At 44.1% G+C, this 12,958-nt stretch overlaps 1 protein-coding gene across 14 annotated transcripts in view; it reads left to right on the top strand.

Annotated features, from left to right (window-relative positions):
• LOC116806603 (E3 ubiquitin-protein ligase NEDD4-like) overlaps window positions 1-12,958 on the top strand; it is an 85,791-nt gene that overhangs the window by 55,622 nt on the left and 17,211 nt on the right. For 8 of the 14 annotated variants that reach the window (XR_005978279.2, XM_032744495.3, XM_032744496.3 and 5 more), the window contains 8 exons: window positions 4,264-4,314; window positions 5,769-5,830; window positions 5,947-6,049; window positions 6,277-6,443; window positions 7,323-7,455; window positions 7,965-8,141; window positions 9,418-9,492; window positions 10,934-10,993. Coding sequence is in view for 13 of the 14 variants with exons in the window: in XM_032744495.3 (XP_032600386.1) it covers window positions 4,264-4,314; window positions 5,769-5,830; window positions 5,947-6,049; window positions 6,277-6,443; window positions 7,323-7,455; window positions 7,965-8,141; window positions 9,418-9,492; window positions 10,934-10,993 (828 nt within the window). In the remaining variant the exon portion in view is untranslated. The remainder of the gene's footprint in view (window positions 1-4,263; window positions 4,315-5,768; window positions 5,831-5,946; window positions 6,050-6,276; window positions 6,444-7,322; window positions 7,456-7,964; window positions 8,142-9,417; window positions 9,493-10,933; window positions 10,994-12,958) is intronic. The other 6 variants (XM_032744497.3, XM_032744498.3, XM_072922325.1 and 3 more) reach the window with 2 other exon arrangements.

Genomic DNA, 12,958 nt, shown 5'->3' with positions numbered 1-12,958 from the left:
TCTGCCTGCTCTGAAATGAAGCAATATCTGGGTTGGAATGCAGCATCTCTTTAAACGGTGCCCAGAAATAGTACACAACAATTTTCAGGTCAGGAAGCTGGGAACATCCTGATCATCTCAAAATGCCAAGGGAACTGTAGGTGGGTGGAGTGTTATTTCCCAGCCTGGTGTCTGGCCAGGGAACCAAAGCACCTCGGAGAGCTCTGTACCCACAGTGCTCCGGCCCCAGCCCCAGCTGGCAGCAGAACGGCTTCTGGGGGCCTGTTCTTCTTTTCACAGCTTGTCACTGTCTCTGTCCAGTGCTTCAGTTTGGATGAGCCGTGGCTCTGTGGTCTGTGGGTGTTGCTGGTTCCCAGGCCAAGGTGACCACGTTTTCATACAGGGGCATTCCATAGGAACCCCTTTGGGATCATTCCCAACCTTAGGAAATTTTCAGGCACTTTCAGGAGTTTGTTCTGCATTATTGGTAATCAGTTGTAAAACAGTGTGGTGTATTGGTCCAGGTTGGGAAACAGGCAGGAAAAGCCCTCCCAGCCCAGGGCTGCTGGGAGAGCTGTCCTGATGATGTTGGTCTAAGGAAGCAGCAGATAAGCACAGGATTGCAGCTTGGCCTGGCACTGCATGGCAGCAGTAGAGCCTTTCCATGGGGGAGCTGCATGCGTTGGGGGTGTCAGCTGGTGTACACGTTTGGAAGGGCTGAATAGTACTTTGCACATGGCTAAACGTCTTGGTCCCTGTGAGACCTGCCCCCTCCTGCAGATCCTTCACATTGTGTGAGCTTTTAGTCAAAGTCCTGACTAGCCTGTTGTACCTCTGCTGTTTTCTAACTTCTGATTTCTGTTCAGACTGGAATAAAGCTAAGTAGAGTTGAGTTGCCTGTTGCAGTTGCTCATGGCTTAGCTGTATTGTTTGTTCTACCTTACAGGTGCATGTCTGGGATAATATTTACCTTTTATTCCAGAGCTGATATAAGCAAGTCTAGAACAGCTGAACTGTTAATTATTGACACTTTCCCTTCTGGAAAACAGCAAGCTGCAGTGATTGAAATGAGCATCAATGCAACAGTTTATTCATACTTATGTGTGGTTGCAAGTAAAGCTGATGTGCGTGTATACGATCCTGAGGCTCAGCTAAACGTTCTGGTTTGCACAGAAGTGTCAAATGGATGCTTTTCCTTTCTCTGCTGCTTTGGAGACTAAGGGCGCCCTGAACACCCTGCAACTTTATCCCAGGCTTTTCTTCCTGGCTTGCAGCTTGATAGGCACCAAATTGCAGCCTAGTTTTTACGTACATTTGGCCTGGGAGTGTCACCTTGTCACCCCAATCTCCTACGATGAAGAGTGAGTAGTTTCATATTCTGAGGTGTTTGGCACAAGTTAGAATTTCCAAGTAGTTTTGTTGGTTTTTGAGGCTTTTTCAGAGGCTGACTACTGATTACACTTAATTAAGTGTTTCCTTGTTTTTTTCCATTGTCTTTTCCTGGACAGCTGAGGTCTTGGCTGTTCTTGGGATGCAGTGATGATCAGGGTTCATTGCAGTGTCTGTGCAGGTGTGAGGGGTCCCTCACACACTCAGGAAAATTCAGTGCACACAACACCTGCCATGCCTAGTGTGTGTGAGCCTGGTGCTGCTTTCCCACAGGATTAGTGGGAAATGATGTGAGGTGGTTGGACAGATTTGGGTTTCCTGAACACATGGGGTATTTATGTCTGCCAAAACACTGAAGTGATTACTTTTCATTTCGAGAAAATAGGATGGTGTCTGACTTTCTCCTCTTCCACAATAAATGTGCTAAACCAACCCAACAGGTGGACCAGGGGATGCTGAAATTTGGTGAAATTGCTCTGGAGTGTTAAAGGCTAATTAGGAAATTTTGGGAGAGCTTTTGTTACACTTGGGCTTTGCAGTAAGACTCTAACAAAGCATCTGAGCCCTGCCCCACCCCTGCTTGCATGTGCTTGTCCTGCTGCCCACACGGAGGCAATGGCACTTGAGGCACTGCTCCTTCTGGTGGGGAAAGTCCTAGTCAAGCCCTAGCTTTGTGAGCATCTGCATCCCGTGCCTTTGTTGTGGAGAAGGGATTCCTCACTGTCTGGGGGGATCAGACTGGAGCAGGAGGTAGCAGTGTGACACTGTGATACCCAGCTGAACAGGCTGGTGCCTTGGGTAGCTCTGTGGGTTTGAGTGACAGAGAGTTTCTCAAAACAGACATTGTTATTGTTGCCTTTTTGCCAACCTGGAAATAAAACTCAAGATAATTTTAGTAAGGAGGTAATATAAAAGGGGATCTTTATTTGAAGGCCTTTAGAAGCAGTTATGGAAAGATGTTCACAAAAGGCTACCCTTCCCAGGGGTGATTACATTTTTATAGATTTTAGGAAATCAGCATGATTGATAAAAAGCGCCAATTAGGAGGACAAGTGGTGATGCAATTATCCCCCAGTCAAGCCCCTTCTCTGGAGCCCCGTCTTCAGCACTAGTTGTAACAGTTTGTCCATAAAAATGTATCTTGAAGGGTTGTTCTCAGCCTTGGTTCCCAGGAAGAACCAAGATGGTACTGGAGCCTTGTACCTGCCGGAGCTTGGAGCTTTGGAATTTGTTTTGTCTTTCTGCTTAGGGAAACGCCATGGAAAAGCACTGGGAAATGTAGCTACTGATTATATATATATATATATATACACACACAAATATATGTGTGAAGAATACAGAGAACATAGAAAAAAAGGGGCAAACCCCAAACAGCATCATTATAATGAGAAAAGGGAAAAAGAAGGCAGTGGAAAAGGTTCCTTTGGCTCATGAGGTGCCTTTGCTGGAAGCAGGAAGCCTCAAAGTGAGAATGCCTAAATTTTACAGCTGTGGAGGCTTGCAAGAGAAAATTCTTTTCACAGACAAAAATACTAAATAGTAATATTCATATACCAACCTCCCCACTTTTTCTTACAGATGTATGTGTACAGTCAAGTGTTACTTAAAGACTGAGTTTTACAAGAGCCCTAGTTCTGGCAAAGGTGACCATAGGCATGCAGAATTAGATGAGGAAGTAATTCTGCTTACAGAGCTGGCTGGGACTGAGGGGTTTCCAGTTCCACTGTAAACTACAAACATATTTTGTTGGTTCAGGTTCTTTAAGGATGTTTCTAACCTACCTGAACATTTTCTGTTGTATTTTTCTTGAGCTAAAATCTGCAAGAAGAGATGTAGCAATAGGTGTATATTTTCTTCAGAGCAGTTGTTATTGGAGTGACTGTACTGAAGCAGGAGGTGGCGAGTACTTGGAATTTGCCAGTATTAAGGGGAAAGCATGTTAATTCCCTAAAAACAGGGTATGCTACCAGGTTTTTATTTTTGCTAAGAAGATTAATAGTGAAAATTCTGTAATGAAAAATCTATTCCCTGTTTTTTACTTAAAATTGGAAAACCCATGTTCTCCTCGGTGCTTTTTGCGTTGTTCCATAGCATCCAGCACAGCAGGATGTGTCCATTCTGTGGGGATCATGAAACGTCACCCTATCTTTGTAGTAGAAACAGAATTCTTATGAGGTCATTGTATAAAATATGAATTTTAATATTAACTTAATGCTCTGCTATGAGAAGTATGTAAACTTGGCTGTGCATCAGCAGCATGCACTTCCTGGAATTCCATGCATAGCGTGGTTATAAATAGGCAGCAGGTTATTTGGGAATCACTGGGGCTGATATCTGGTGTCACAAACAGTATCGGAACAGAAACTGCGTTCCCTGGTAGACATTTGGGTTTGGGAGAACATCTCTGCTTGATGGTGAGGATTCCTGTCCGATGACTCCCGGGTGCTCCTGGAGCCCAGGTCCCACAGCAAGCAAAGGTCTGCCACCGGCGTCCTTTGGCCTCAGCTGCTGCAAACACTTCCGTGCTTCGCCATCGTGGGTAACGTCCCCAGTCTAGACCCAGTGCTGGAATTCACCTCGCTGGGTGGGCTGCTCCCACGATGGGTAAATGTAGGACTGTCAGTCCATGGAGGAAGGCTTGGACCTTTCCCCCAGGCAGAATGTGTCAGCACCGCCACATGTGCCATGGGCCCAGAAACCTGTTTGGAGTGTCACAGAAATACTGTGCTAAAATAAATGAATTAGAACAACAAATAATGGGCAGCAGTAAGGGGGTAGAAACCAGGGATTCCTGAAGTAATGGTATTCAGTCATCTTTATTTGTGTCTCATTGTGGCTAGATTGATATTTGCTACTTTTTACTTTTCTGACGTTAATTTACTTTCTGTGTGACAGACCAGAGACGACTTCCTGGGCCAGGTGGATGTGCCGCTCAGTCACCTCCCGGTAAGCACCAGACCCCTGGAACCCCTTGGGGCTCTGTACAGCTGATTGCACATTCTCTTAGAGCAAGTGCTCCCAGCAGAGCTCAAAAGAAACTCTATGGACAACCAAGGCTCATCTGCGCAGGAACAGGCAGATGCATTGGCTGTGCAGGGAAGGGATGCGCTTTCTGTGCAAAAAAAACTTCATGAGAGCAGCTCTGCTTCAGCAAATGCATGAAGAATCAAAAGGCTGCCAGAACTATGTCATCTGTTCATTATTTTAGCTGAAATTGAATTCTTTGCCAGCAGTAAGAGTTCAATAGCAATCAATTGAAAGTAATTGACACAGTAATAATTTTATTGTCAATAGACATTTGAGGTGTGTGGTTTGAAGGTGGTAATGTTTATTTCTGTTTCTTAATTAATGGAGGAATGCAGTGTAAAGCTGGTTCTGTAATTCTGTAAAGATCCAGTTGTCTGGTTTCCCCCCAGCAGCCAGGATTCTGCATGGGCTGCAAAATTAGATGCTGAATTAAGTGCAATTTCTATGTATAGATTTTTAAATAGAAATAAATATATTTGTATGTATATACAGTGATTGCATTAGCCTTGGTATGGACATGTCTGATATTATATACTGTTTTGGATGACTGACATTGGCTGAATGTAATTAGTATTTTTTAAATGTTATGTGTGTTAATCTTAACATCTGTGACCTTGTAGGGCTTTTTATGTGTGAATGGGTGAAGTTGTTGCTGCTTGGGCTGGGCTTGTGTGGCTATCTCCATTTATGTATCCTTGTGCACAGACATTATCTGAATAGCCCTGGTGGGCCAGTGGGAAGAGTCCTTTCCCCCTCAGACATTTTCCATGGCAAAGCTGCTGTGGCTCAGAGCAGTCCTTCCTTCAGTAGCTCTGACCTTGTGGGACCTCCCCGCCTGCTCCTGCCCATTCCAGGGAGATAGTTACCTGTTGGGAAGGTGTGGGTGCACACTGTACATCTACAGTCATCCTTCCACGACATTGGTAGGAGCCACTGGGATGTATTTATTAACAAATTATTAATCAGCTTCCTCATCCAGCTGATTTGTCTGTCAAAGTCCTTGTTTCTCCAGTACCAGCTAATTACTATGGACAGAATTTGGGTAAATAATACAGCTTCTCACTGGGAGCACGCCCCAGACAATCAGCATCACAAGTGTGTGTACGGAGTCATTGTCCTTTTCCCTTGGCATCTGAAATTCCTAGTTCTGTGCCCACAGCAGCTGTGTGTTTGCACATGCGAAGGATGTGACTTACTTGGTAAGAAAGCTGAAATTCTCAAGGAATAGGAAGTTTTCAAGATTCCAGCCTTTAGGTAACTTAGGATTCAGTGGAAGTCAGACATGTAATCTGTCAGCCTGATATGTGAATATTCTTTATGTGGCTGTACTTGTGGGCAAGCCCTTTAATTTCCATTTTCTCCATTACTTACAGACTGAAGACCCAACCATGGAGAGGCCATACACATTTAAGGATTTCCTCCTCAGACCGCGAAGGTGAGAGGAAAGACCTTTAAAACATTTGAGGACTTTAAAACATTTCTTACTTCATGATTTTTTAATTTGCAATTATTTAAGAGTTCTTAAATGCAATGTGTCTCCTTGTCTTATAGCCACAAATCTCGTGTGAAGGGTTTCTTGAGACTTAAGATGGCGTATATGCCCAAAAATGGTGGCCAAGAGGAAGAAAACAGTGATCAGAGGGATGACTCTGAGGTAAGGTTGAAATCTCAAGGAAGGATTCAAGAAAAATTGTAGAGTCAGCTGCACTTGAAGGATAAGGCCCTGGAAACAGAGTTGGCAGTTGGTTCTCTTTGGCACCAAGCCACCAGCTAGGCACCTTTGGAAATCCCTCTTTAATAGACTGATGGGGATTTAGCTCTTTTCTCACTGAAATGAGGCACACACTGTAACCACAGAGGGCTTTTTCCTTCATTCCTAAGCATGGCTGGGACGTGGTGGATTCCAGCGATGCCGCATCTCAGCGTCAGGAGGAGCTGCCACCTCCTCCGCTGCCTCCTGGGTGGGAAGAGAAGGTGGACAACCTGGGGCGCACTTACTACGTGAACCACAACAACAGGAGCACCCAGTGGCACCGGCCCAGCCTCATGTAAGCCTCATGGGGGCTGGGTGGGATGGAGAGCCAGGCTGAGGCTCGAGTCAGAAAGGAGAACGTGCTTTGTTTGTGCCTGAAAGAGACTCGCTTGCCCCCAGCACATCACAGAGACACAGAGTGTTCTGGGAAATTCCAGGAACTCTGGCATGGCAGGGAAGGCAGTGCATTAACAACACACCTTAGAATATTAGGAGACAGATAAGGAATTTTTCAGTAATTTTACAGGAATAAATTACTTTGTTTATAGAGACTGTTGAAGAGGTAAGGAGAAAAGTCAACTCTACTAAGTTCTAATGAAATTGAACAGATTAGCTTTGAGGAGATCCTGGTTATCATTCTGTGAATACACTTCATTCCCAGGATGTGCTGTCAGAGAGGTCTGTAGCGATATCTTCTCAAGATTAGATTTAGAAAGCTGTGGCGAGTTTACATTTTACAGAGTGTGAATAACTGACAGTTGAGAGTTGTAGTGAGATCATGTATTTAACCCTGCACTGCCAAGGCCACCGCTAAACCATGTCCAAGGAAGTGCTGGATCCCCTGCACTGGACATGTTCAAGGCTGGGCCCCACAGAGTGCTGGGCCATCTCATCTAGGCCAAGGTTTCCCTGTCAGCAGAGGTTGAACCAGATGACCCCTGAGGTCCTTCCCAACCTGGTGTTCCATGATATTTGTGAAGTGCTTCCAGTTTTTTCTTTCAACTGAGGGATTAAACAGTCTCCTAATGATGAAGCCTGATACATGCATGAATAATGATTTTTATAATCGAAAGCATTACTGAGATTTGGAAGGCAATGGACAAAATTGGCTTAGTTTAACTTGGGCTATTTTCTTGTTCTTTTCTTCTTCCCATGCTGGGCTCTCCCCCTGCAGCGACGTGGGATCCGAGTCAGATAACAATATCAGACAGATAAACCAAGAGGCAGCTCACAGGCGGTTCCGCTCTCGGCGCCACATCAGTGAGGATTTGGAGCCAGAGCCTGTGGAGAGTGGAGACATTCCTGAGGTATGCCCAAGCCTTGGGCTTAAGGAACTGACTAAACTTAGAGCTGCCATGCTTGTCACATGTGAGCCAATTAGCACAGAGCGCAGAGAGTCGTGGTTTTACACAGCGTTTGTGGAAATTGCCTTGGGAAGATGCCAAGAGCACAATGACAGTGCAGCCAGAGGCACACTGCCAGGGTCCTGTGCAACTGCAGCTGCCTGGTGGCCTGTGGGCAGCACTGAGGCTCATGTAAATGCTGGGAGAAACATTTATCATTCTGAATTGCTTGTCTTACGTACGTCGATAGAAGCACTTCCATATTCTGCTCTAAACAACAGTGGAATAAATGATAAAAAAAGAGAAGTGGACTGTCTCTAACTGCCCTGTGCTTCAGTTTTCTGTAGTGCCTTGTTTTAGGGTGAAGAGAAGCTGTTGTGTGTTGGGCACAGTGAGATGGTGACACAGAAGGCAAAAGGAAAGAAGACTCAGTCTGTATAAAACCTGAACTTCGTTTTTTTCTCTTTCATTAGCCTTGGGAAACCATTTCAGAGGAGGCAAGTGCCAGTGGGGATTCCTTAAGCTTGTCACTACCACCTCCTCCTGCATCTCCAGTGTCCCGGACCAGTCCTCAGGAGCTGTCTGAGGAGCTGAGCAGAAGACTCCAGGTCACTCCTGATTCCAATGGGGAACAACTCGGCTCTTTGATTGTATGTAATGTGTAATCTGTAAAGCTCTAGTGCAGAAATGTGCTGTTCTTTGACATTACCTGACTCACTTCATGCTTGGGGAGCAACTGCTGGGCTCAGGAAAACCTCAGCATGCAGTTAAAATTCCCTTCCAAAAAATGTATCAGCTTCACCAGCAAGCAAACTGCCTAGTACAACAGAATTCCTCTGTTCGCATTTCAACAGTTTCATGTGAGTTTAACTTCAGACTCTGCTACTGTTAGACCTTTCCTGCAAAAAAATAGATAAGAGTAGAGGGTATCAAGTTAGGAATTTCCAAAGGAAAGGGAAAAACAAAAAAATGGTCTCTGTATTTGTGTTATCCATTAGTCAGATACCATTAAAAAATCAGGCTAATTGTATTAATCCCCCCCACATGTACAAGTGGGGGAATGTTTTAGGTCTCTTTGATTACAAAACTAATTGTAAATATGAAACAGAACATCTTGATCTTATTTATATTTTATTCTTGGTATGATGCTATCAAGGTACCTCTGCAGTTTATGAGATAAGAAATACTCTTGTTCTGATCAAATAGAATCTTGATTAGGTGCAGTTGTCCCAAGGAGCCAGTGCAGTTGGTCTCTGGCTGATGGGAATGTCACCTGGAGGTTAGTCAGCCAGTGACAGCTCTGATGCTCACCTGGATCTGTGTGCAGAGGCTTGTGTTGAGAACTGCAGTTTTAGTAGCCCCCCACTGGTTTTACTGCAGGTGTGTCAGTGCTGTGTTTTCCTAAGCACTGCTCAGCCCTGGAGTGCCCAGCTGGACTGGTAGGGAGGAATTGCGTTGTAGTGTCAGACATTATGTGTGTCTGCTTTTTTAGGGAGGTTTTGTTTCTAGTCACAATCATGAAAGATGTGTTTTGGGAAAAGACACAGCTAATTCAAACCTTAGCAGCAAAGAGGAAGATTGAAATTGGTTTGTTTTTTTTTTTTTTAAGAAATAACATAAAATTTAAAGTAAATTAATTTTTGAGATTTTGAGCTCTCATCCATAGTATTTGATTTTGGATATATTTCTTAATGCCTTATTTTTTTCAATAATTCAAAAGTTTCTTCATGTTGACATTTCTCCTTTAGGAAAAATGGATGGGCCCTTTTTTTTAGTATATAGGAAGTAGAGAAATGGGATATAGCACTCTGTGGTAAAACAGAAGTAGGTAATTGTTTGCTACCTGTAATTACCGAATTTTCTGAGTAAACATAATGTTTAAAGACACCTTAACTTGGAGACATCTTTCTGGTTTTTCTCTTGCAGCAAAGAGAACCTTCTTCACGACTGAGGTCCTGCAGTGTGACAGACACAGTTGCTGAACAGTCCCAGTTATCCCTGGTAAGCCAGAGCTCCTTCCTTTTTGGGTGGACATTCTCTCATTCTGAATAACACCTTGCCTTGGGTCAGCTCTAGTCAGGCACAGATCAGTGACCAAGGTGGGCATCTGATTGTCTCAAACCAAATTCACGTGAGCTAAAAAAGGAGGACATTCCTGAGACAGGAAAATGTTTGGAGACTGAGCTAGCCACCCTCTCCTCAGTTGTTTACCATGGAAATTTAGGTTACTGCACTCCTGTGTGCAGTCAGTGGAGAAACTCCTCCAAGGGGCATTCCCAGCCCAGGAGGAGAGGGCAGGAGAGCCAGCTCTGCCTGGAACTGGAGCTGCCACAGGACTCTTGATAGCAGATGTATTTCTGTGGCCCATAAGTTGATTTTACTTGCAACATACAAATCCATCTAAAATCCCAAAGGATTGGTGTTTTGCTTGGTTGTAGTGAAAAGGAGGCAACTTCTGCAGGTTTATTTAAGGAGATTGTTCAAACAGGAAAAGATACAAAAATGTTTTGTAAACAAAGCTTCTCCTATCAGAGTATCCATGCACACTGTGCTCCAGCTGATGCCTCTCCTACACCCACGTGCAAGGGTTGCAGAGGTAGCAGGTTTGTTCTCTCTGCCACCTCTCAGCAATAGGTACAGAGACCACTTAAACTAGGAGTGTGCAAGGTGTGCTTTTGAATAAAACTGGTCAGATTGCAATAGAACCTTTCAATAGATTATACTTTTCTTCCGAGATTTTTTTCTTCATTTTTTAAAAGTTATAAATACGTCCGACGTGAATCTGCAAATAGAAAACTTGTGCATACCAAGGAGTTTGTTACCAAAGTTACTTGTCTCTGTGTTGCTTGTTCTCTCTGCTGCTCTTGGGTGAACATTTCCAGAAAGCACGGAGGTTTTCTCTTGGCTGGGTTTCCCTGTGCTGTAGCAGTTACTTAGTGTAGCTGAAGCATGTTCCTGGCTCTGGGGGTGGGTCCAAGGCGGCCTCTGTGCCTGCCTGCAGGGGAACAAGGGCTGCTGTGCTGCTTTCTTGCTGTGTTTGGCACTGCTGGAGCCAGGGGCCGGGTGTGGGCTGGCAGCTGGGGCTGGGAAGAGAGAGGTCTTTCTCCTGCTTCTTGAGGGACACTCATTTCCTGAGCACATGTTCAAATCAGCAGCGCTGACAGCATTGCTCTAAACATCATCCTACCTGATCTTAACCACATTTCATCCTTCCTGAGCTAATGATCATTTCTCTTCTGGCAACTGAGCACACGTGCTTCTAAACCCAGCACTCCTCTGGGATTCTGGCTTGGTTACCAGTGGCTGATGACTTTCAGATTTGCTATTACCCATCTAACTGCTCTCTCTTGGTGAATGTGTCTGATGCCTTGCTCCTAAAGATGTGACAGTAACCTGTGACCTTCTTCAGTAAATATGTATAACATGAATTATCATTTAACAGCAGAATGGTCCCTCTAGGAGAGCTCGTTCTTCAACTGTCACAGGGGGAGAGGAGCCAACGGTAATAAAACTCTTTATCAAGCACTATCTCTAAATAAAACGGGGTGACATTTAGGTCTTGTACAATGAGGAACTTTTTTTTAAAAAAAAGCAGCCATGTGTTGAATGCAATACAGCTATTGAATGAAAACTTGGATATTTTTGTCCCAAATTTTATCAATGTTTCTCAAAACACTGCAATTGTATTCAAATACTGGCATGGTTTAGGGACATGGATGTGACATGAGTTATGACAAAGCTGTGCAGTAAGGAATGCCACAGGCTTCTGAAAAATGAAAGCTACAACAGCTAATTTTTTTAAAAGGGGTACTGGAAGCAGCAGTGATTAGAGACATCGAATCATTGTACATGTAGCTGTGTTTGCATCTTGTATCTTCTTGTTTTCCCTTACTCTCCATTAGTCTAACTAATTTTAATTCTTAAAGTCGGTCTTAATTTGAGAGCCTTGGGGGTAAAGTGATATAGCACAGAGCTCTTAATGGTCTTACTGAATGCCAGTTTAATTTTCCAGCAGTTCCTCAGCAGTCCAAGACTGTAGTTTGATCATCCCATAAAATTCTTTATTTGCTGAAAGTGTAATACAAGGAAAGTGTGTTTAATCTATATTGAACTTTGATCTAATTATGTTAGAGTATGTTGAATATATATTTAACCTAACCTAATGACCTAATTAACCAGTTAACCTAATTAACTGCCAGTCTGAAGTGAGTTATTTGACAGAAATCATTTACAGTAACTATCAAAAATGGCTTTTATAAATTTACACCCTCCTAGAGAATTTGTTTCAGAGAAAGAAATTTAATTTATACTTCGTATAAATTGTTATTTGCATTTGGGAAATAAATATCTTACTTTGGGTGTTGATGCATTGTTCTGTAATACTATCAGTATTCACTGGTTGTTAGTTTTAGAACCAGAGGAGCACACTTGCAAATAACAAAGTCTAAATAAAATGCCTGACTCATTAGTAGTCAGTTAATTGTGCTAGGTGAACTTGCATGGCAGTGGTACTCCCTTGGTAGAGCATCTTGTCTTGATTAGACCTTTTAGAGCAAAATATTAGTATTTTGTGTAATGCTCAGTGTATGTATACCAAGATGTTTTACCTCACCATGCTGCAGTAGCTGATCTTCCCTTGCTTTTGTTCAGCATTTACACCCGGAGTCCCAGGTCTGTGGAGGAACTGGGACTTGGGAGGAATTGGGATCTGTGGAGGAACTGGGAGTTACACAGGATTCATTATCTAAATCCTTTCTCTTCAAAGGCTGCATTCTCTTGGGTCTTTGGGCACCTGAGGCTTGCAGACGAACAACCTGTCAGCAGTAGAAGTCTGCAGTCACCTTGGTTTTGCCTTCAGAATCCCCACAAGCCCCCTCCTTGGAGCGGGGCCCACGGGCTCAGGCCCAGCAGCAGTGTCCTCCCCATCTCTGAGTTGTAACTGAGACACAGTGGAGTGTTTGCAGCCCTTACTGGGGTGGTCCTGAGCGCAGACTGATGGATGGACAGCCGCTGGCACAGCCCGGGCAAGGTGTTCTCCTCATTGCCTGCCAGCTCTGTGAGCCAACATAGGGAAAACAGTCCTTGGCTTTTCAGGAGAGAAGGAAATGAGTCTGAGAGTCTGCCTGGATTCTCATCTGTTTCCCTGTGTCTTCTGTCCCCTATTGGAGTATGTCAGCTTCCTGACCCAGCCGGTAGCTTTTCTCCTCTCCTTTCTTGATTATCCCTGCAGTTGTGCAGTTCCTTGTGGCAGCTGTGCTCTGCACTTAAACAGCGCCTGCACTGCCTATGGCAGTTGCTCTGGGAAAGATCTGGCAGAGATGAAGCAAGAACAAGAATTAAGTTCATTATCTTGCTGAAGCAAGGAATATAGAGGCGGGAGGAAGAGAATGTGTCCTGGATTTCAGCAGGAGCCTTCAGAGGCCTTTACTGTTTCATGGCAAAACCCCAGAGCTTGTAGTGCATCAGC

Source organism: Taeniopygia guttata, chromosome Z (assembly GCF_048771995.1).
Source record: "Taeniopygia guttata chromosome Z, bTaeGut7.mat, whole genome shotgun sequence".
Taxonomy (NCBI): Eukaryota; Metazoa; Chordata; class Aves; order Passeriformes; family Estrildidae; genus Taeniopygia; species Taeniopygia guttata.
The sequence above is the reverse complement of the archived record's forward strand: the minus strand, read 5'-3'. Positions and strand labels throughout refer to the sequence as shown.